This window comes from Anabrus simplex, chromosome 7 (genome assembly GCF_040414725.1).
Source record: "Anabrus simplex isolate iqAnaSimp1 chromosome 7, ASM4041472v1, whole genome shotgun sequence".
NCBI classification, from domain to species: domain Eukaryota; kingdom Metazoa; phylum Arthropoda; class Insecta; order Orthoptera; family Tettigoniidae; genus Anabrus; species Anabrus simplex.
Window position 1 is genome coordinate 120,591,108 of NC_090271.1, and position 26,041 is coordinate 120,617,148.

A 26,041-nucleotide genomic window follows, 5' to 3' on the forward strand; every position below is an offset into this window, starting at 1 on the left:
GTGAAAATGGAGATCTAGGGAAATTCTGTGTTTTCACTGGTCTACTTGTGATCGCACGATTTCTGGCCTCCGCCGACTTCGTGCGTGCGATGCGTGTGTTCTGCGTCTTTTCCATCTGACCATCCTTGCGAGCACACGCGCTCGGGGTTTACCCCGTCTGGGGGTCCCCGGTCTCTCACGGTAAGCGTTATTTCTATTGTGTTTGATTTTATTTAATTCAATCTTGTGTTTTGGCCTTTTCTCATTTAACATAACTTTCCATGGTAATGTAAGATTTTGCGCGTCAGAGTTTCCTCTAGATTCCCGCATTCACCAAGTTTGCTTTTCTGAATGACTACTTCAACAGACAGTTATAGCATCTTGTTTATGGCAACTCTCTTTGCTTGTTCTGAATTGTGTAACCTAACGTAAATTTAACTGTTACTGAGTTCACCTTACTGCAATTCTGTATCAACTTTTATGTTAATGTTTAATCCGTATCGTCGGAAGATTACCATTTGCGTTTTATAAATTTATTTAAATATCCTTTATTTAAAATGTGCTTTATGGTCATCGGCTATGTCATTTGTTTGTTTTGTTTTATTTGAATTTGTATCTTTTCCTTTGTTAATCTTTTAATACGTTTGAGCTTAAGGGTGGTCGCCACACGTTTCTCTTTCCTCACAAGATACGATCTCATGGCCTCATTAGGGTTCCTTCCATGTTCCACATTCCTTCCGTAGTTGCAGTTTGTTAGACCTGTAAGTTAAAAGTTGTCGCAACGTGAACTTGGTGTAAATTGATTTTAATTTGTTAATTCAATTTCTGATTTTTCAAATTTCATATTTCTATTTTTTTTTGTTTTATTATTATTATTACTATTATTATTTTATGTAGACGCGAAATGCTGCTACAAAGACCAAGGAACCAATTGGTCAGCTGCATAGGGAAGAGATTCAAATCCTGATTTGTGTTTCGTCAGCTCCTATATACATGAAAAACTCTCGGACACTTCATGAAAAGTGATGGGCTAGATTTCCCTCATAGTCAGCCCAGACTAGTAATGCTCAAAATAGGTGCCACTGTTCCGATCATACGATCTATGCCACATACCCAATGGAATACTCAGAAAGCCGATTGGTCTGCTTTCTCTGAAAAGCTGGTTAAATACATTCCAAAAAGCACTACAGTTATCAACATCAGGTTATGAACAGCAGATCACAACCTCAATGCCAAGTGCCAATAAGGGAAATTGAATAATACACCGGAATATTTAGTACAAGCTGTAGTGCTTGGCTCTGCTCAGGTATTTCTTTTTTAAATGTTTACTTTTACAATTTGTATTACCTGTTTGAAGTGACTTTTTCTTTATTGTGATATTGATTAGTTTATGAATTCTTTTGTAGATTTAGAAATATTGTTATGAGTATAATTTTTAGTTTTAATTTGAGATTATTTAGTTTTACGTTAAACTGTTCCCTTGTGGCATTCCAGATTGTCTGGGAAGTAGTTGGTCCTTTCAAACAAATAATAAAAGTAAGTTATAACTGTATGCATTTACGTGCCACGCTATTGATGATGTACACGATTCCAACTGTCACTGGTACTGTCACCAATCAGCCTAGGAATCACAAAAACTATGGAATCAACTCCCCTTTCGGTCATTTTAGATATTTTATTCTTCACCCCTTCTGAACCTCCATGCTGAACTTGGACTTAAACGCCATACAGAGCGTCACAATTATTCATCTCTGCGACCCTGTAAACTATGGATTCAACACTAATGTAAACCGCTTTGTATAATTTCTGCATGTCATCCCCTCCCCTGGGGGTGCTAGGGATGTCTTACCCGCACGGTATTCTTTCTAGATAGTAAGTCAAAGTTTGCTTGAGAGCTATGCTGGAATATACACACATACATTAGTAATCTTGGTTGTTTTAGACATTTTTTCATCCCTTCCCAACCCCCATGTGAATGGGGCTGATCTTGGACTTAAAACGATATCCAGAATGTCACTATCCTTCTCAGTGACACCAAAAACTATGTATTTCACATTAATATGGGTTGTTTTCTATTATTTTTATATTTCATCCCCTTTTACATCCATCGGGTGAGTTGGCCATGCGGTTAGAGGCACGCGGCTGTGAGCTTGCATCCGGAAGATAGTGAGTTCGAACTCCGCTGTCGGCAGCCCCGAAGCTGGTTTTCCGTGGTTTTCCATTTTCACACCAGGCAAATGCTGGGGCTGTACCTTAATTAAGGCCATGGCCGCTTCCTTCCCATTCCTAGGCCCCTCCTATCCCATCGTCGCCATAAGACCTATCTGTGACGGTGCAATGTAAAGCAAATAGCAAAACATTTTTACAACAATAATCTCTGCCATTTTGGACATACTTTTTCACCTCTTCTCACCCCCATGCCGATGGGGCTGAACTTGGACTTAAACGACATGCGGAATATCACTGTTCATCTCACTGACCCCGAAAACCATGGATTCAAGACAATTTTCGATTATTTTTATATGCCACCCATTCCCCACCTCCACTTCAGGGGGTGGCTTAACCCCAGAGTGCTTTTTTTCTTCTTTTTTTTCTTCTTCTTCTCAGACAGTAAGTTATCTCAGGCGGGCGGGCAGGCGGGCAGGCGGGCATTCTGCTTTATATGTACAGACTGTCAACAATATGGCACCTTTAGGTGTTGAAGATAAAATTTCTTCCAGTACTCTCAACATAACGATGATAACCAAGGATGACATAAACAAAGCCCTTTCCAGTATTCGGGTTGACACAGCTTCCAGCCCAGACAAGGCAACTGTTCAAGTTTGGAAACACCTAGAAAATGTATTACTTTACTGAGGACTGCAATGAATCGATTTGGCACTGTTCCTGAAGAATTAAGGAAAAGGGTGAACAATGTTGATTTTCAAGGTTGGAGATACAAATGACTTCAAAACTGGAAGCCCATAACAACTTTCTCTATCATCAGAAGAATAGAGCAAGTTTTGGACAAAATCTTCCAGAGTTATACTGATTATCCATCACGTCACAAGGGTTTTGTTTCCTCACTGGATATCGACATAAACATCTTACTGATCAACAGTTTTCTCAAAACAGCTTAGTCATTGGAGTGAAACTACTGTATCGTATTTTTAGATATTGCCAAGGCCTTTGATTCAATATGTCACAAGCACACTCAAATGTCTCTTAATTCATGCAAAATGTCCGACAATCTTAGAACACTAGTGGGAAACTTACGGACTGAAAATTGCATTCAAATTGAAACTGGCCTAAACAAGACAAAAGCCATATCGCTGAAGAAAGGAGTTCTTCAAGGTAGTCCATCATCCCTCTGCCTGTTCTACTTGGCAACCAAAAACACTCTAAAAGAAATTTCAGATCATTAAAACTCCAAATGGCTTCTCTTTAACTGATGGCTTGAGTAAAATATTGTGTGTATGGCCTCTGCTGACGATATAACATTAATAACAGTAGATGTGCTCAGCACAGGTAGACTTAACCCACAAGGTGAACGTTCTTTCGCAGCATTTGGTCTCAGGATTTATCCAACCAGAAGTAAACTCATTTGCATTGCAGACAGATCTCATTCACCTGCCTATAGTATAATGCATACCTGCCAACTTTTGAAAAGAGAAATCCGGAAGATCCTTAAGCGGAAAGTTTTTAACAACACGCGCATGCGTAACAGCCTTGAGACATAATGAAAAAGGATGGCAAGGAGCGGGGGGAGGATTACAAATAATACTAATACAAGTCAAATACAGTAGAACCTCGATGCATCGTTCCCGGAAATATCGTTTTCCCGTATTCATCGTTGAATTTATTGTTCCAAAAACTATTCCATATAAACCAATGTTAAATATCCCCGCATCTATCGTTTCTCGACTATCGTTTTATCGCATCGATCGTCGAAAAATTATTTGTCCTCGGTCACAATTTTCCTGCATTGATCGATCGTACATAAGAAAAATATACGTAACATTTTTTTAAAATTTACAGGGACTGCTCAGCAGCAACCTGTTACGCGAGAATGTACGAGCGATTCGGAGTTGCTAGTCTTGAACAAGGACCTTTTAGGCTCGGAGTTGCTAGTCTTGAACAAGGATCTTTTAGGCTGGAGTGCTGTGCGCAGGTTATTCACGCGCAACCTCACTACGAGCCTTCTGGTGCCAACGCTTCCCTTTGACCCACTAACCGACCTCTAGAAGTATTCTTATTTACAAAAATTAAAACGTACACAGCGTAAAACTCAAATTTGCCTCCATTTTCTGTGCTGGTATAGGCTGGCTAGGGCTGCCAACTTCGTTGCAAAAAAAAAAAGGGAAAAAAGGGAAAAAAAAAAAAAAAAAACCGAGCTCGATAGCCGCTTAAGTGCGGCCAGTATCCAGTATTCGGGAGATAGTAGGTTCGAACCCCACTGTCAGCAGCCCTGGAAATGGTTTTCCGTGGTTTCTCATTTTCACACCAGGCAAATGCTGGGGCTGTGCCTTAATTAAGGCCATGGCCGCTTCCTTCCAACTCTTAGCTCTTCCTTGTCCCATCGTCGCCATAAGACCTATCTGTGTCGGTGCGACGTAAAGCAACTAGCAAAAAAAAAAAAAAAAAAAAAAAAAAAAAAAAAAAAAAAAAAAAAAAAAAAAAAGAAAGAAAAAATAAAAAAATTAAAAAAAAAAGAGGGAAAATCCCACAGTGAGCCAGATTGGTTTTAATTACTTACAGGGTGATTAATAGCGTCGTACCTTGTGGAGTGTGTGGGATGCTACAGGCCTATTGACCACTTTGTTGCCCTATGCCCAATAGTCTTGTTACAAGCCGGATCTAACCAATAATCTTTTATCATAGCCTAGTCTTGTAACTAGTTCCTAAGTTGGCAGCTTCACACAAGCCGCTGTGGCATCATTCGAGACGCGCAGCGTTGAATTTCTAACCTCTATGACATCGTTTGAGCTGAGCTGCGGGAGCTGCAACGTGTTGGGTATCTAATCTATCGTTCACAAAGGGTCTACGGAATCTTTTTCTAAATACAGGTTATTGTTGTAAAATCCACATATATATTTATTTAATTTGCAATAAGAGAACTGAACCTAAAGGTTTTCAATTATTACAAAATGTGTAAAGAAACGTGAAACGAAACAACGTAAAAGTAACGCTTTGTATTTTCACCTCATAGGCCTATATCATGGTTGCAATATTTTGATACCGTTATGTATAGTATGAGCTATATGGTTAGCACGTGTTGGCCTTTGGTTCAAGGGGTCTCGATTGGGTCGAGGATTTTAACTTTCCTTGGTTAATTCCAATGGTTCAGGGCTGTCTGTTTGCTGAATTAAACATTAGAATTCATCTTAGGTAGGGCCACATTTTCATATGCGCGTAGATCGCCTATCACACGACAACTTGAAAGACCTGCACCTGCCTGCGGAGGCCAAGCGCCATTATTGTTCTAATAATAATAATAATAATAATAATAATAATAATAATAATAATAATAATAATAATAATAATAATATATTTACACAACAAAAAATGTCCATATTTTATTATGTTGTTTTCCCCCTATTTTTTATGTTGCCCGCATTTACAGTTTTCCCACATCCGTCATCATTTTCCCCCTGCCCCCTGAAAAACAATGCATCTTGATGAGTGATCATCTGTTTTACACCTAACACTGGGAACACTTTCCGTGATCATATAAAACAAGGAAATTAACCAGAATACCTCACGAAAAGACTGATAATATTGTTTCTTAGTAACTCGTTACAAACACCACTAAAAATACTAAATCGCTTAGAAATTTGTCACACAATTCCACGAGTTTCAGAACTACCGCCAATGTTACACACGCACACAAACAAAGCCTTTCAGTTGCTACGAAGCACGATGCAGTTACTAAAGTTGTTTTATATAAATTCACAGCCTGCTACTTTTCATGGATTTCTTTTCTTCAAAATCGCAGCCTGCTACTTGTTTGGGAACATCTGATCGAATGAAGTAGCAGTTGAGGTCGAACAGATGACAAAAGCATGGTGATAATGGATAATGTGATTTTCGATACATTTACCGGTTGAATTTCAAACATCGCATCTCGTATTACCAGCTACTATCGAAAGTCAAACAAATCCTATTTGACCGCAGAAAGCGAAACCAAGCGCGGATATTCAAAATCCGTACAAATGTAAAACACACTCAAAATCTGTACATTTTACGGAAAAACCGGAATACTTGGCAGGTATGATAATGACAGATAGACCCATCATAAAATCATTGACGGATAGCGAAGAGTGCATGAAGTATTTGGGTGTGAATTTTAATGACGAGGTAATTTTTGATGTGGCAACAATAATGACTAACCTAAATAATAATAACCTGGCATTAAATAATTATGATCATTGGGGACACAAATGTGTTTGAAAAACAGTTCCTATGGAGTTATTGTCAGAGCGATGACTTAAATGCCATATGCATACCTGCCAACTTTACAAAAGCAAAAATCAGGAGATTTTGATATGAAAATTATGAAAAATCGGGAGATAAAATTGGTCAAATTGCTTATTCTACATGTCTTGCGCAATACAGGAGTACTATGGTATATATTATAATACTTATTGTCTCAAAACCCGACTGTTGCTATACGAGGCTACAAGGCTAAAAATGACACATCCCTATTCCCTCACAGGAAGTATGAGAGTGAGATGATCGGTCTCTGATAAGCCTTCTGAAAATAGTATGTACTCATGCTCTACACGTGTGAATCAATCATGCACTTATATACCAACCATTACTTAGCAAATGCATAGATTAATATAATGCATCACACGCCCGCGCGATTATGCTAAGCACAATGCTGTTGTTATCAAGTAAAATTCGCGAGAATTGTCTCCAAATAGCTCCTAAAATCTCTAAAAAAAAGGTCACTAGTCGCTATCTTTGAAATTCCGTCACTAAATTACGAAAAAATTGCTCCAATTCTAGCGACTAGTCTCTACAATCGACTAGACTGATTTGACAATTAAAAATAGGAAAGAATTTCCACCAATCAATACTTGTTTTTTTATTGCTTATATTAAGCTACAGGACCGGTTTCGACCCCATATACAAGGTCATCTTCAGCTGAACCATGAATACATATTTATATGATGAAGCTTTGATTAAATTGCATTGTCAAAGGAATGTTATATGATGATGTGCATTTAGTCACATACAAGTGGGGCATGTCTTATCGTGAATTGGCATATATGTCAGTATGTACAATATTGCAACTGTATGTCTAAAATATTATGTTGAGGTCCTAAAATGAGTGTATAAAACATATCTTCACTTAAACTGACTTATATATATGTACAGGATAAAATACAATATATAAAAAACATTTCGTGCACATGAACATTCATATCTTGCTTGTTGGTCAATTCATCAACTCTCGTATTTAAGTCTCATTTACATTTGTACACTCAGCTGCTGTTCTTGGAGTTTAAAAGATATGGTTGTAAAATTGCATGAGTAAAAGATTATAGATTACGATAGACTGATTTGAACGAACACAAACATAGGACGCGAGAAGAAGAGATTGACAATCAATATATGAGTCGCGATATACAGGTTTCAATAAACATCGCACATTTGCGCGCATTTCTCGTATTAACAAACGTCGATAATTTCATTTGAAAGCGGCCAATGAGCGAAGGACTTCCGACCAATAGCGTACAAAGCTGAAATGGCGAGATTTGAAAAAAAATGTTTGGAGTTCACCAAAAAAATAAGCTAAAATCGGGAGAAATAATAGAATAATCGGGAGGCGGGAAAAACTGTTCAAAATCGGAAGTCTCCCGCCTAAATCGGGAAAGTTGGCAGGTATGCATATGTATTGGGGCAGGATTACATCGTGCACATTTATTCACAATTAAATTACTGGTATTTTTTTTTGTTTTCCTTGATTAGGAGAAGCCAGTATAGCCAGAATATTTAACCAAAGAAACATCTTAATCAGGTCCTGAGAAAATGGAGTTGGGAGTGACCTCCGAGTGCATAATGTCACAAGCCACACCTCCTGGAAGAGGAGCACATGTGACGTTGCCTGGCTTGCTTCTCCTACATTCTCAGGGATGGCCAAAATATACGCCCAAACATTACCTGTTTTCCTTTCCACCCCGAATTCTTATAATCACGAGTGTACAGAACGGAGTCCGGTTATCTTTGATCAAATAGTGTAGTTATATAAAACATCCAGCTTTCTTTGTTGGTATCTCTAAAACAAGAAATTCCAACAAATGTAAAGTGACGTTTGCAATTCAATTAACTTTTTATAGCTGATAAATGCTTCAAATATTTTGTATATTTCAAGTTTTATACTTTCACTGTATTTATCTGCTATCAAGCTTATCAAACACTGTAAACCTTGCACTAATAACCCAACTCTCGTATTTAAGTCTCATTTACATTTGTACACTCAGCTGCTGTTCTTGGAGTTTAAAAAATATGGTTGTAAAATTGCATGAGTAAAAGATACATAAACACAGTGAGGATGTCATACAACCTCACTGCAGTCAGATTGATTCCCGGTAGAACATTCAAAACAACCTGTTGCCGCCAAAATGGCTGCAACAAGACAGAAACACTTGGACATGTGCTGGGATTCTGCCGGAGTACTGACCTAATGCGCAACCATGGCCACCACCATGTAAGAACGTTGATTGGTCAATCCATGAGACAACGTAGGTGGGAGGTGCATGAGGAGGTTCACTGCATCTCTGCCGATTACTCTAATTGGAGGCTGACATCAAAGCCATCAACAGAAAGGACAGTAAAGCAATGGTCTTAGATCCCCCATTCGCTCTGAAACAGACTCAAATCAGGCTCGGGATATGGACCTAGAAAAGCAAGCTATTTATGTTCCATGCTTGCCTTACCTGTCAGTAAAGTATAGAATACGTATCGATCGGTGGATTGTCAGAGGCCTGCTATTCAGAGCAAGAGGCACCCTTCCTAGGCAGACATGACCTTACTGCAAAATTTGAAAGTTCCATTCTGTGAAAAAAAAAAAAAAAAAAAAAAAAGTAATACAGATACTGAGGGTCTCTCTATGAATCATTCATTTCCATCTATACCTGAGAACGTGATTAACACCCCACTAACCCTGGAAAAAACGAAGATAACAGCATTAACAGTTAAATTTACACTTTTTAATTTTTTTTAAACTCCACTGAAATTGTAACCTGATTGTACAGTATTCCGGATCTGAATGACCACCCTCAATAGAGGACAGATGAATTATTTCTTTAATAAATCTCTCTCTTTACATAACATTTATTTCTTTAATAAATCTCTCTCTCTTTACATAACATTCTCCTCTAATTACAAATCCTCCTGATCTTGTTGATCAAAGTAAGCTACAGATGGGTTGAAAATTCCTTTATGAAGGAAGATATTTGTCTGCCTCTTAGTCCACTTTCTTGATACTGGATCAAGGATGAGAAGGGATGAATTTATATGACACGTGTTTACGGTCAGATGTCCTTCCAGAGGCCAACCTCAGATGAGGAACAAATAAAGTTAAAATGAATGATGGTGAATGAAATTGGGAAGGAGGTGGAAGGAATCTGCTGTGGCCTATGAATTAGAACTGTACCGGCATTTGCCTGGAAATTAAAAAGTCAAAACTACGGAAAAATATTCTCAGGACAGCCAACAGCAGAGTTCGAACCCAATCATCTTCTAAATGCAGAGTTTTGATTCAGAGCTGAAGTGCATTAACAAGCACAGCCATGCCACTCGGTCTCATATGAAGGAAGATAACCAAGAAAAATCAAATTATTGCTTCATAAGATCATAGAGATAGTCAAAACACTGTATGTAATACTTTCATATGTTACAGCTTCATTTCTCTCAATGCTTCAAAGGTAAAAGCAATAAACATGTATACTCAATAACAGGCTTTATATTTGAGTATTAATGTAGATGGCTTTTGATGTAATTCATATATAGCTTCGTTTTTGCTTTGATTTTTGGTAGGGGTTCAACATCGCACATAGGTTTTTGGCGAAGGTACGACAGAAAAGGGTTGAAAGTACAGCCCCATCTTCCAAATGCAAGCTCACAGCTATATAGGCCATACCATGCAGCCAACTTCCTCGGTCAACCATACTTCTTCTGTTTTCTTTTCGTTCTTCATCCATGCTTCTAACAAAGACAATGATTAGAATTTCTAGTTACTGTACTGTACTATCTTTACTGTAGCTCCTTTTAACACTATCAGAGCATAAAACATTGTTAATAATAAATCTAATCTCAACAACTAAAAATAGAAAGGAGAAAAGGAGGAAAATTAAGACATAAGACATGATAATTTTTAGATTTAAAAAGGAAAAACAAGCTAATAAGGAACAAAGTTCCTAAATTAATGTACCTGGGTGGATGACACAGGCATATTCAAACTTGGCTGGGCTGTAGATTTTTGTAGAGCTACAGTGCTAAGTGATGACTGACTCAGGTTAGATGACAAGGATTTTCCCATGATGACCTTTCCAAGAACTTCCTATAATCACAAGAAGTTATTCACCACAGCATTCATACAATATTAGATTCAAAAGCGGTGAGCTCATAAGGTCACAGACACAAGATCGTGTACCTTCAGAATACACCTAGATATTTGATTTTTACTTCTTAATGAATTATACACAAGTTTTAAGCTCATAAGGAGGGTTATAGTACTTTGACTAATACTTTTAAGTTGTGAAATCTGACTTCAGGATAGTGTAAATTCATATTTTACATCCGCTCCTGCCCATGGGACTGTAGAGCAGACGTTTAAGTACATGGTCTCCAAATGTGCCATGGAATGAGACCTACTGTAATGAGAGAGCCTCGGTCACAAGCAGACTTTGGCTAAAAAGGGTAGCAATTAGCTCCCTGGAAGAAGAAGCTACACAGTTATGATTTGTATTTTTGAATGTGTGTGATTGTTGAGAAAATAATTACAACCATACCAATGACTACTGTGAAAAGTGAATAAATAGAATAAAGACGTTCTTGAGAACTGCAATGGCAACTGATTCATTAAATGCCTTGGTTTTATTGAAAAGAGAATGATCCATGGAATTCCAGATTTCAATAACCTAGTATTCAAAGTATTTGCCACAACTAAAGAAAGACATATAATCATTCGTTACAAGGTAAGCCTATGTATGTTCTGATATACTGCAGTTTAAAGTTTATATTTGCAAGTGCGAATATGCAGATAGTTTAGATTTATATTATCCATGTCTGTATTTAAACCATAATGTGATCCTCCTATATGAAACTTCAAGAGCTGCCACTGGTTAAATTATAAATATGGAATAATATAATCTTAAACTTTTCCACACAAATTCCATGGGTTTAACACCGTACTTTTTATCTTTATCTTTCTTTTCTTCCAAACTAAAATGTATTCTTTAACACCACTCCAACTCTGCAAGGTAGCAAATGATGAATTAATTTGTGTTTATCTGTTTTTAAATACAGCTTTTCCCAAAAATGGTATAACTCTGTGAGGTAGCAAAAGTTTTTGCAGAAGTCACCAGTAATACACACAAGCGGTTAGGTTGTGTTTATACTGAGCCTTAAGACTAGACAGTTTAAAATGCTGAAAACACTTTGTCAGGAGAATATCTAATATGTACACCATATTTCAGTTTCATAGCAATGTAGCACTCTACAATTCCTTGACTGAATGGTCAACGTTGAAGCCTTCGGTTCACAGGGTCCTGGATTTGATTCCCAGCCAGGTCAGCGATTTTAATTGCGTCTGATTAATTCTTCTGGCTCAGGGACTGGGTGTGTGCATTTTCCCCAACACTCTCCTCTTCATATTCACACAACACAACACACCACACTACCAACCACCATAGAAACACACAATAATGAATACATCCCTCCACATAGGGTTGGCATCCAGTCATAAAATAGGGCTAAATCCACATGTGCCACAGTTCGCACTTGCAAACCCATAGGTGCGGGAAAAGCAGTGGAAGAAGAAGAGAAAGAAGTGATGTAGCACTCTGGATTTTACCCACTTTCTATTAACCTTTATTTTTTGCCAGAATTATAAACATATGATCTTGGACATGAGATAACTCACTAATCACTTTCACCATAACCACAGGCATGGTAAATAAGAAAACACTTATTTTGAAAGTATAATGCATAACACAAGGTGTCCCTGGCCTGTCAAATGGGAAATGTAGTAAGCATTTTGGACTATGCCAACAACTTGATCTTAATGGCAGACTGTGCTGAAAGCCTGCAATCTAATATTTTGGAGCTTGAAAAGAGGTGCAGTGAGTAGGATATGAAAATTAGCATTTCCAAGACTGAAGTGATGTCAGTAAGGAAGAAACCCAAGAAGAGTGAATGGTAGGTAAAGAATACAAAATTGAAACAGGTGGATCATTTCAAGTTCTTAAGATATATATTCTCTTAGGATGATAGTATACTAAGAGAAAGGGATCAACATGTAGCAAAGATAATACAGTGAGCTCGCAATTGTGATCAATAGTGTTCTGTAAGAAAGAAGTGAGTTCTTAGGCGAAAGTATGTTTACATCAGTCTGTTTTCAGACCGACTTTACTGTGTGGCAGTGAAAGCTGGATGGATTCAGGATATCTTATTCACAAGTTGCAAGTAACAGAAATGAAAGTAGCAAGAATGATTACTGGTAGAGAAAGGTGGGAATAATGTCACAAGGGTATTCAGAAGAGGAGATAAAGACTAAATTAGGAATTAACTCGAGAGATGAAGCTGTACGCATAAACAGACTTTGTGAAATAAGGTAAATTTTTTTTTGCTAGGGGCTTTACGTTGCACCGACACAGATAGGTCTTATGGCGACGATGGGATAGGAAAGGCCTAGGAGTTGGAAGGAAGTGGCCGTGGCCTTAATTAAGGTACAGCCCCAGCATTTGCCTGGTGTGAAAATGGGAAACCACGGAAAACCATCTTCAGGGCTGCCGATAGTGAAATAAGGTAAAATGGGTCCACCTATTCATATTACAAATACAGGGTGGCGCACGAATAGCTGACACTATTGAAAAGCAAATATAAAATGCAACTTAAGTACTATGTAGTAAAATTTTGCGCACACCTTACATGTTTCATGGAAATAACTGTAGAGGTGACAATGCTGCTTTGTCTCTGAATGCCTGTATTTCAGTGAGCTTTCTGTCATCGGCCGACTCTCCGTTCAGCAGCGCGCCAAGAGAGTTACCTTTCATTGCGAATCATAAAGTGTTACAGCGAGACAAAGAAAATTTCGAGCTGTATTTCAGACTAGGAGGGCACTAGCAAGGAATGCCATCCTTCACTTATACAGAAAATTTGAAGAACAAGGCAGTGTGAAGGAAGAAAAGCGACCACGTGCACCAGCAGTTCAGTCTCCTGAAAACATCGCTATGCTGAGGGTCGCCATGCAGCCCACACAAGTCAACACGGGGAACTTCAAGGGAAAGTGGAATATCGCGCCGTTCAGTTCACAAAATGACTGTTCTACATAAGCTAACAGATCTTCACAGGCAGAAGAGTTTGCAGTACACCTTATGGACTCATGATAAAGATGAAGTACTGTTTAACACTTGATTCTCTGATGAAGCCTATTTTCATCTCAATGGGGCAGTTAATAAACAAAATGTGTGGTTTTGGGCTACAGAAAAACCAGACTCTATTAATGAAAACACCACGTATGGGGAAAAAGTGAGCTATTTTACCCTAGTATACTATGTAAAATAGGGTTCCAAACTGCTTTGGATATTCAATAATAATAATAATAATAATAATAATAATAATAATAATAATAATAATAATAATAATAATAATAATAATAATAATGATGATGATGATGATGATTATGATGATGATGATGATGATGATAATGATGATGATGATAATAATAATAATAATAATAATAATAATAATAATAATAATAATAATAATGATAATGATAATAATAATAATAATAATAATAATAATAATAATAATAATAATAATACACAGCAATACAAAGACATGCTGGAGAATAAATTCATGCTTCAATTTCTCACTACAGAACTCCCTATTCATACACAGTGGTTTATGCAAGATGGTGCAACACCTCTAACAGCTAACGATGTTCTTGAGTTTTTGAGGGGAGTATTTGATGATCGTGTAATGTCTCATCCTTACTCACAGTACAACAATAATGGCAGATTCTTCTGGCCTCCTTTAACCCTAGATTTAAAGCCTTGTAATTTCTTTTTATGGGGCTATTTGAAAGAAAAACTCTTTGCTTCAAGACCTCAAAGCCGCATGGAAATGCGTGCTTTGATTGTGCAGCTATGCAGTGAAATTCATGAAGACCTGCGCTGCAAAGTCTTCAGAAACATGCGTATCTGTCTCGAAGAGGTTGTCCGCCGCACTGGAGGCCACAATGAACATGTGATATAGTGAAATGTATTTCCAGGGTCCTAGCTACCTGTGCCTATAATTTCATTAGTGTTCTGTGAAAAGTTGTTGTTCTAAAATTGAATGTGTCAACTATTCGTGCACCACCCTGTATAACTACAGTAAATCCGTGAAAATCTGTTTTATTCTATATCATATATTAATGTCTTAATTCTATATTATATTTTAATTAATTAATGAGAATAAAACCGATTTTTGCGAATATAGTTATATTTGTAATTCATATAATGTACTGAATGGGTGAACCCCATTTTACCTCATTTCACATACAACAACTGTCAAAACGGATCATAATGAAGTTTATATCATATGATAAATAGACTTCAGTGGTGGGGTCATTTGAAGCAAATGGAGGAGTATAGATTACCAAGGAGACCAATGGACTCCACCATGGAGAGTAAGAAAGGTAGAGGGAGAACAAGGTGATGATGGTTATACACAGTTTTTAATGATGTAATGAGAAGAGGTGTGGAGCTAAATGAGGCCACAGAGCAAGTTGCAAAAAGATGATTTTTTTTTTACGTCATTCCGACTCAAAACAGAAGATTGTGGAGATGCACAGTTAATTCACAGAGGCTTCAGACAGAATGCTAAAAGGCATAAAGGGCTATAATAAAGATCATATGTATGTAATAGATAACACAAAAAAATGTTGCTATAAGGAATGTAATAATAATCACTTAACTATATTTTAATAAAATACTAGTGATGATTTAAGAATACCTTTCCACTATGAGATAAGGTGACACCTCTACTGAATCCAGGACCAGAACCTTTCTGTACCACGATGACATTGGGTTTCCCACCCAAAGGTCTGCTCATGTTTGAGCTCTGTGTTGAGATCTGAAGAGTCTGCAGAGGTTTCGACACACTCTTTGATATCACAGTAGTAGACACAGGTCGAAGACTACATGAAACTGTGGACGATGATGAAAGGGAGCCTGTACTCACAGTCATTACTCGAGGAGCTGAGCCTGTAAACAAATGTACAAAGATTGTTTTTAAAAAGTTTAAAATAATCTTCTTATTATATAGAATAACAGTTGTGGTACCCATTGTAGACAGGACAGTCAGTTAGCATGTGCATGATTACATTTTTGTCCGCCCCTCATATTGTTCCCCTGATTCTGAGGCACGTAAATGGGCATGTTTCTCCCTGTCAATAGCTTGTCGTAGCACACTCGCTTCCTTTGCTCTCTGTGGCCCTTTGCAGTTTCATATTCTTTTTTTTTTTCCATTATTGCTGATCTTGATTTGATTTCTTCCTTCTGGTATAAAAGAAGGCCAGGTACCAGGTTAATTTTAAAAGAAAATCCTGAAAAATGTTGAAAGCCATTAAAGCGTTGCTGGAACTATCTCTATAGCAACTCTGTTTACAGTCTATGGAGTCAGTTACTGGCTATTGGACTTAAACTTTCACACAACTGCCACTGATATTTCCCTTATTTTTCACTGTGCTGCAAAAAAGTATAGAACAAAATTCTAAATAAATGTTACCATGAGATATTTTCATGTAAAATCAGCCACAAAAGAGATAGATTGAATTTTAAGCTTTAGGTCCCTTCTGAAACATCCCCTCCTGCTAAAATGTTTTGAACAGCTTATAGCTAAGATCCTACTTGACCTTATTTTAAACTGAAATACCATGTTTCATTAAAATCCACCCAGCCATTTTCCCGAGATGCTGTAACAGATACAGACAAATATTAAACTGAATTCGACATAGGTCATTACAATGATTTCAATATTCTAGTCAAAAGAGAATATTAACCGATTGGAATGTTGTGATTAAAAGCAATGCTATCATATGAAATGCTTGATGAAATGAAAGCTGGCACAGTTTCTCACTTTTCACGAACAGTACTAAACTGCCGTTCTAACAATGACAATTTTCAGAGCTGAAATGACCTGGCTAAAGACAGCAGTGAACACTGCTCTGCCATTTTCCATTAAGTGTGAGCATTACCCATTTCAACAGCTGGAATACTATGATGATCCAGCATGTCACGTACCAGTGGTTATGAGAACATGTATGAACCTGAGGAATGGCAAACTAAAAAAAAAAAGAAAGTTACCTAACTCTCCAGCTATTTCTCACCGATATTCAGGCAGGCCGTTCAATTCCTCGGGTAGGAAACTTCCTTATGCAGAATGCAGCATTAAAGCCATCTATCAGAGAGGAGTGGCAGCAGAAAAAGACAAAGCACATCACAACAAACAATAGTCGATATAGTGTTATTAACGTAATGATGTACTGTTATTGTTGAACAATTTTATGGGCTATGGATATTGCAAGCTTTCACATTTATTTTCTGACTTGCAATATTAGGGCATGTAATGTAAAGGGAGTCCTTCTTCCTCCTTTCATGATTCCCTTTTGTCTTATTTTTCATATGATCATACCTTCACACGATTTTTTCTCGTTTCACAATTTTCCTTGTTGATATCGAATGATGAACAAGCAGTTCTTCACCTTAAGAAAATCACGACAAAAACCACCACCACTGCCAGTTAAAACAATTGAACAGTATTTCCATGCTAGCGATGCTCAGCATCGACATAGACTAACGAAAAAGACTAAATTCATAAATGTGTCTGTTTTCATAACTGGTGAAGTAAAATCACAGCTGCGCGACCCTAACCACACTGCCAACTCGCTCGGTGAATAAAATTTTAAGCCTTCCCTAGAATTACCATTTCACCAAGCGTGAATAAAATTATATATAGCCTGTACTGTAGTGTATTATTCCCCGAATTAACATACTGATTTTCATTACATTTTTGTTCAGCTATTTTTCTCGTTGATCGGCGCTGATATGGACAATGCATCGAAAGTCTAAATTCATGAATATATCTTTTATCATAGCCAGTACAATAAAACTGTATAACACATAAATGATCAAAAATTGTATTCTCTCTAATTTTTGTTATGTATCATTTATTGATAGGACCACTAATAACATACATTTTTGAGAACTACATTTTAGGCCTTCCCCTAATTTACCATTTCACCCAGCAAGAGTACAATTATTTATAGCCTAGACTGTAGTCCCCTACTTCATATATATTTTCATTTAAATCTCTTCATACATTTTCTTGTGATGCGCGTACATATATACAGAACCAGACATGACAGAAAATGGAAAATTGCATTTCCTTCTTACTGCGGACACGACTGATACAAGAAATACCATTCTTTTTTAATTCTGAGCAATATACAGACAAAACTCTTATTTTATATACGAAGGCCATCCAGAAAGTGGTACCCGTTTGCGCAATAAAGACACAGGAATAAATATTAACAAATATACACACTTCTATTGGAAAGAGCATACTTTACACTACTTCTCCACATAATCTCCAAGCAAATTTAGGCATTTGTCATAACGTGGGACGAGTTTTTGTATTCCAGCATCATAGACCTCCGCTGCCAGCATATTGAGATATGTAGTCACGGCTCGTTTAAGTTCTTCATCCCTGTCAAATCCTTTTCCCGCCAGAAAGTCTTTAAGCTTCGTAAAGAGATGAAAATCTGATGGGGCCAAGTCTGGGCTATACGGGGGATGGTCAAAGGTTTCCCACTTGAATTGCTGCAAAAGTTGTTGTGTTATCGGAAAGAGAATGACGCCTGTAGACAATAGACCTCGCCGTCGATTTTGTATTGCCTGCCATAATTTCTTTAATGTTTCACAATACGCATTAGCATTAATTGTGTCTCCACGGGCTATAAAATCAATGAACAGTAGACCTCGGCGATCCCAGAAAACGGTTGCCATGAGTTTCCTGATGGACAGAACTGTCTTGAATTTTTTTTGGTTTGGTTGGTGAATGAGCATGATGCCACTCCACTCACTGTCGTTTACTCTCAGGTGATGCATAAGAAACCCAAGTTTCATCCCCAGTAATGATGCGAGTCAGGAAAGAGTCTCCTTCATCGCAATAACGTCCCAGAAACGTCAGTGCTGCAGCCATACGCTTGGTTTTGTACTCCTCTGTAAGCATGCGAGGGACCCACCTTGCACAGATTTTTGATTAATGCAGATGGTCTTTGACAATTTCATTAACAATTGTTCAAGACACATTAGGAAAATGTTCACAGAGTTCTTCAATTGTGACGCGCCGATCGTTCCTCACGCATTCGTCTACTGCGCTCAGCAGTTGGTCTGTAATGATAGATGGTCTCCCTGAATGCTCCTCATCGTGTGTATTCCCCCTCCCCAGGTTGAAGGTGCGACACCAGCGCCGAACAGACGACTCGTCCATCACATTGTCTCCATACACCTCCGTTAATTGGCGATGAATATCACAAGGTCGAACGTTTTGTCCATTAAGAAATTTAATCACGGCCCTCACTTCACAACTGGCGGGGTTCTCAATTTGTTTAAACATTTTAAACGATCACAGACACAACACAGGCAATGCTAGCGTCACGCAACCTCGCACAGAGCAGGCAGACAAGCCACTGACACGGTCTGACCTTGCCCAGCGGCTACCCGAGTCATCAGCGCTTCATGCGGTGCTAACGGGTACTACTTTCCGGATGGCCCTCGTATATAGAAAAATGGTATCTTAATGCAGGACTATGCATCAGTCCAATGATTCAGGACTCTGTCAGGATGCTAGAGAGGTGATATCCAAAATCTGATCCTGTACAGCAAAGTTCGCCTGGAGACAGTGATGTAAGGATAATTCAGCCTACAAACTCACTTGCACCTTGCAAAATATTCAAACTACCATTAATCATAACTGCAAACTCACTGCATTAGAATTCCTCCACCTTGATTAATTTTACCCACATTATTCTCTTATCTTGGGAGACACTATGGTCTTATTTAGTATTAAAAACTTCATTATTTGTCCGTATTGACTCAAGATTTTACAATGCTTAGTAAAGCTAAAGGTTCCGCCTATTCAATACGTTAAGAAGTAAGTATAAATAACCACCTAATCGATACTTTATTAATGCCTCAGGCAAAATTGAATAAAATTAAAACTTACAGGACATGTTTCGACCACTTAGTGGTCCTCTTCAGCTGTATAAATAAAGAACTGAAAAGAAAAACATTGACAATAAGCACAAATAAAAGTTCTTTGGAGACTCCTTTGATAAAAATGGAGGTCGTCAGAATAGGTCATCTTGCCTTTCGTTCTTGTTTGGAAAAGATGTTTATTCTGCGCTGTCTAGAGGGTCTGTCTTTGAGCGCGACCTGGTGAAGTAACGATGTGATACAGTTTGACAGTTCATGGAAAGCTCTGGAGAGAAGGGAAGTAGAGTTTCATCGTCATCTAAAATAACATGTGAGGGAGGAGGGAGATTGGGCTGTGCTTCTGCGATGTCGTGTTTGATTATATCTCTTGTTCGTCTAGTCTGTTTCATGTCTACCCATTCTAAGTATTTGCTAATATTCTCATATAAGATGTTTTTATGCTCGTTGTTTTCGTTGAGATTCTCTTCACCGTTTTCCAATTTATCAAGAACGATGTGGATGTTTTCCAGGTTGTTCATAAGATTACCTTTATTAATCATACAGATAATTTGAAGGTCCTGTTTTATATTGGTGAATTTGTGGTTGGACTCTTTCATATGGGATCCCATGGCAGAGAATCTATTGTATCTTTCAGCATTGACGTGTTCTTGATATCTAATTGAGAAGTTCCTTCCAGATTGTCCCACGTAAGTTTTTTTACATTGAGCACAAGTCAGCTTATAAATACCCGATTCCTGGAATTCGTCATCTTTAAGTTTATTAGCTTTATTATGACTAAAGAACCTATGTTTCGTGTTGTTGTTTGTAGAGAAGGCTACCTTGGTATTGTGTTTCTTGAATAAGTTGGTGATTTCGTAAATCTTCGGGTTATTAAAGGTGAATTTTACATATCCTTTTTCTTTTTCTGAATGCTGTTTAAGTTTAATTTGTTGTTGGTATTTGCATTTAGTGATGATTTTATTGATGAATTTCAAACTGAAACCATTATGTAGAGCCTGTTGACGAATGAAAGAAAGTTCCTTTTTTCTGTCTGTTTCTGTTAGCGGAATTTCAAAGGCTCTGTTGACGAAACTATAATAAGCTGATTTCTTTTGCGAGATGGGATGTAAAGAATCACTTTTGATTGTAGTCGGGGTAAAAGTGGGTTTCCTGTATATTTTAAATTGGAAATGGTTGTCTTTACGAATTGTTTGGATATCCAGAAAATTGAGTATGCCTTTCTCTTCTTCTTCAGCTGTAAATTTTATGTTTGGGTCTAAATTATTCAAAGTATTAAGGATACTGTGACTATCATTTATTTCCTTGTTAATTATGGCATAGGTATCATCAACATATCGAAGCCAGAGATCGAGTCCTTTAATGTGACCTACTATCTGAGTGTGTTCCAAAAAGTCGAGGTAAATGTTAGCTAAAATTCCAGAAGCCGGCGCTCCCATTGGAAGTCCATCTTGCTGATATATTTTATTATTAAAAGAGAAGAAATTGTGGTTCAAAACGAATTCCAAGATAGTAATGAAGTTTTCTATTTCAGGTATACTGATACGTTTGTGAAATAATAAATTCGTCTTTATAATCTCAATGGTGTTCTTAATAGGAATGTTCGTGTACATGTCCTTGATGTCGAAGGAACTTGTTACATGAGATGAAGTTAACTTGAAATCTTTAATAGCAATGCAGTGATGTAGTGATAACGAAAGCTGATAAAGGTGGAACAGTAGTAATATTAAATGAAAGCGAATACATCAATAAAACAGAAACTTTTTTCACTAACAACAAATTTAAGGTAATTGAGAAAGACCCCACCCTAAAAATTCAAAAGAATTTGAAAGGGATACTGAAGCAAAGCTCCTTCCTTTTTAACGACCAAGATATTCAAAAACTCATTAATATGAATCCAGGACTTCCTAAAGCAAGAGCTATGCCTAAATTACATAAAAAGGATGCACCTATGAGACCTATAATTAATTTTCGGAGAAGCCCCACATACAAAATATCCCAATTTATTCATAGGTTCTTAACTCATAACTACGTATTTTATACCAAATCTTCGATAAAAAACTCCAAAGAGTTCTGCATTGCTATTAAAGATTTCAAGTTAACTTCATCTCATGTAACAAGTTCCTTCGACATCAAGGACATGTACACGAACATTCCTATTAAGAACACCATTGAGATTATAAAGACGAATTTATTATTTCACAAACGTATCAGTATACCTGAAATAGAAAACTTCATTACTATCTTGGAATTCGTTTTGAACCACAATTTCTTCTCTTTTAATAATAAAATATATCAGCAAGATGGACTTCCAATGGGAGCGCCGGCTTCTGGAATTTTAGCTAACATTTACCTCGACTTTTTGGAACACACTCAGATAGTAGGTCACATTAAAGGACTCGATCTCTGGCTTCGATATGTTGATGATACCTATGCCATAATTAACAAGGAAATAAATGATAGTCACAGTATCCTTAATACTTTGAATAATTTAGACCCAAACATAAAATTTACAGCTGAAGAAGAAGAGAAAGGCATACTCAATTTTCTGGATATCCAAACAATTCGTAAAGACAACCATTTCCAATTTAAAATATACAGGAAACCCACTTTTACCCCGACTACAATCAAAAGTGATTCTTTACATCCCATCTCGCAAAAGAAATCAGCTTATTATAGTTTCGTCAACAGAGCCTTTGAAATTCCGCTAACAGAAACAGACAGAAAAAAGGAACTTTCTTTCATTCGTCAACAGGCTCTACATAATGGTTTCAGTTTGAAATTCATCAATAAAATCATCACTAAATGCAAATACCAACAACAAATTAAACTTAAACAGCATTCAGAAAAAGAAAAAGGATATGTAAAATTCACCTTTAATAACCCGAAGATTTACGAAATCACCAACTTATTCAAGAAACACAATACCAAGGTAGCCTTCTCTACAAACAACAACACGAAACATAGGTTCTTTAGTCATAATAAAGCTAATAAACTTAAAGATGACGAATTCCAGGAATCGGGTATTTATAAGCTGACTTGTGCTCAATGTAAAAAAACTTACGTGGGACAATCTGGAAGGAACTTCTCAATTAGATATCAAGAACACGTCAATGCTGAAAGATACAATAGATTCTCTGCCATGGGATCCCATATGAAAGAGTCCAACCACAAATTCACCAATATAAAACAGGACCTTCAAATTATCTGTATGATTAATAAAGGTAATCTTATGAACAACCTGGAAAACATCCACATCGTTCTTGATAAATTGGAAAACGGTGAAGAGAATCTCAACGAAAACAACGAGCATAAAAACATCTTATATGAGAATATTAGCAAATACTTAGAATGGGTAGACATGAAACAGACTAGACGAACAAGAGATATAATCAAACACGACATCGCAGAAGCACAGCCCAATCTCCCTCCTCCCTCACATGTTATTTTAGATGACGATGAAACTCTACTTCCCTTCTCTCCAGAGCTTTCCATGAACTGTCAAACTGTATCACATCGTTACTTCACCAGGTCGCGCTCAAAGACAGACCCTCTAGACAGCGCAGAATAAACATCTTTTCCAAACAAGAACGAAAGGCAAGATGACCTATTCTGACGACCTCCATTTTTATCAAAGGAGTCTCCAAAGAACTTTTATTTGTGCTTATTGTCAATGTTTTTCTTTTCAGTTCTTTATTTGTACAGCTGAAGAGGACCACTAAGTGGTCGAAACATGTCCTGTAAGTTTTAATTTTATTCAATTTTGCCTGAGGCATTAATAAAGTATCGATTAGGTGGTTATTTATACTTACTTCTTGATTAAACATCGATACGGTCATGAAATGGACAACTTGTAATATTCAATACGTTATCGTAATGGTCTATTTAGAACATCACATATTTATTTAACTTTTCATAAAATACATCTTTGGGACCGGTTTCGGCAATCCACTATGCCATCATCAGCCATTGAGTTTTTTATAGCAAGGAACATTCAAAAATTTAAAAATATGCAATAGCAAGTCCTATTCTTACATGAAAAACATTAAAAATATAGCTAAATAGCATAGGCCCATTGTACTATACAAATAACATGTCTTTTTTTGAAAAATACAATATTATTTAGTGCATCTAAAATTATTTTTTATATATAATTGGAAAAGTCTATGATTTGGTGTAGCTTATGTACAATAGAATCATGTAAAATTGATAAAAGAATATATTTTTGCCATTTAAACCACAGTTTTAAAACAACAAGTCCTATTTTACATGGAAAATATTAAAATTGGCTAGTTAGTATTAACCCTTTTTTTTTATACAAGTAACATGTCTTTTTAAAAAATATAGTATTATTTGGTGCGTCTAGAATTGTTTTTAGGTGCTTAAAAAGACTATGGTTTGATATAGTTGATACACAGGAAATTTTCTATAAAATTAATGAATGATTCTATAAAAACCTCTGTCATTTTTTAAGCACAGTTTCTTACTTCCTCATAATATGCGACTTGTACTGTTTCAGATAATAAATACAGGTTCTTCTTCCTTAAAACTTATTGACACAACAGTCTGTTTGACTATGTAAGGAGTAGCAGATTCTGATGTGTTTTTCCTTGTTTGAGTATTTGAACCTTGCTTCTAGTATTTTCCAATGTAAATAACTGTGTGGCTGAGGCCGAAACTATGGTTAAAATCTTGAATATTATTTTATGTGCCAGATGGAAATGGGTCGTAAATAGTGTATTTATTATCTAAAACAGTACAAGTCGCATATTATGAGGAACTAAGAAACTGTGCTTAAAAAATGACAGAGGTTTTTATAGAATCATTCATCAATTTTATAGAAAATTTCCTGTGTATCAACTATATCAAACCATAGTCTTTTTAAGCACCTAAAAACAATTCTAGACGCACCAAATAATACTATATTTTTAAAAAAGACGTTACTTGTATTTTAAAAAAAGGGTTAATACTAACTAGCCAATTTTAATATTTTCCATGTAAAATAGGACTTCTTGTTTTAAAACTGTGGTTTAAATGGCAAAAATAGATTCTTTTATCAATTTTACATGATTCTATTGAACATAAGCTACACCAAATCATAGACTTTTCCAATTATATATAAAAAATAATTTTAGATGCACTAAATAATATTGTATTTTTCAAAAAAAAGACATGTTATTTGTATAGTACAATGGGCCTATGCTATTTAGCTATATTTTTAATGTTTTTCATGTAAGAATAGGACTTGCTATTGCATATTTTTAAATTTTTGAATGTTCCTTGCTATAAAAAAATCAATGGCTGATGATGGCATAGTGGATTGCCGAAACCGGTCCCAAAGATGTATTTTATGAAAAGTTAAATAAATATGTGATGTTCTAAATAGACCATTACAATAACGTATTGAATAGGTGGAACCTTTAGCTTTACTAAGCATTGTAAAATCTTGAGTCAATACGGACAAAAAATGAAGTTTTTAATACTAAATAAGTCTGCCTACCAAGCAAAACGAAGAGCCTATCTTTATAAGAGCTTACGTATTAAAATAGGGAAATTGAGCAAGGATATTAACTTTATTAAAAGGTGTATTGCAAACAAATTAACTCCAAAATTTCTAAAGAACAGGAAGTATGTTTCAACACATCAAAGAAAGGTACAGGAAAAAACCAACAAACTTTGGCTTCAAAATGAATTGAAATTTCTACACAAGAAAAAATCTTTTTAAATAACCGATTATATGAAACTCATCTCGAAGTAACTAAATTATTACCAGCTGCACAGTGGAATATTTTCCAAAATACAGTACAAAATGCATTAAATAAAATACTTTCCCAAAAAGAAAACACGCTAGATAGAAAGTTCCAGACTCTTCTCAATGAAACCAACTCGAACAAAGCGCCATCTAGAAACACATCCTTATATAATATACAAACTCAAAGTCTACCTCAAAATCTAGCCCAATTTCATCAGCCATTTGTGAACCTATCAAAAGTTAACTTCGACCAAGAAGAAATAATAATGCTCACCAAACGACCTAAACATAATTGGCCTAATTACAACATCGCCAATAAGGTTAAACAACTAATTATCGAAACAGAATCAGCCATCAGTAAAATACCTACAGACATTCAAAACGAAGTTAGGTATGAAGCTAAAAAACAAATTAAAAACATCTTTAGCACACCAGCTATAGATTTTAACACAACGCAGCTTGAAAATAGGAAAAAGATCTGTCAACTTAAAAACAAAATAAAAAATTCAAATGTTGTCATCACAAAAGCAGATAAAGGTAACGCCACTGTTGTTTTAGACCAAACAGATTACATTACAAAAACACAGAATTTCTTTACAGACAAAACCTTCACAATCATAGATAAAGATCCAACGCAATCTATTCAAAGACAACTTAAACAAATTCTTAAAAATACAACATGCCTCTTTACTGACAGCAAAAAGAACAAATTAATTAATACGAACCCCAGTCTACCAACAGTAAAAGCACAACCTAAAATACACAAAAATGGTGTTCCTATACGCCCCATAATAAACTTCAGACCTAGCCCTCTGTACAAAACAGCGCAGTTTATACA

General features: G+C 36.4%; 1 protein-coding gene across 3 annotated transcripts in view; it reads right to left on the minus strand.

Moving 5' to 3' along the window:
• LOC136877339 (BRCA2-interacting transcriptional repressor EMSY) overlaps positions 1-26,041 on the minus strand; it is a 261,181-nt gene that overhangs the window by 142,025 nt on the left and 93,115 nt on the right. For all 3 annotated transcript variants that reach the window (XM_067151291.2, XM_067151292.2, XM_067151290.2), the window contains 2 exons: positions 15,190-15,440; positions 10,400-10,528 (listed from right to left, as the gene is read on the minus strand). In XM_067151291.2, coding sequence (XP_067007392.1) covers positions 10,400-10,528; positions 15,190-15,440 — 380 coding nt within the window. The remainder of the gene's footprint in view (positions 1-10,399; positions 10,529-15,189; positions 15,441-26,041) is intronic.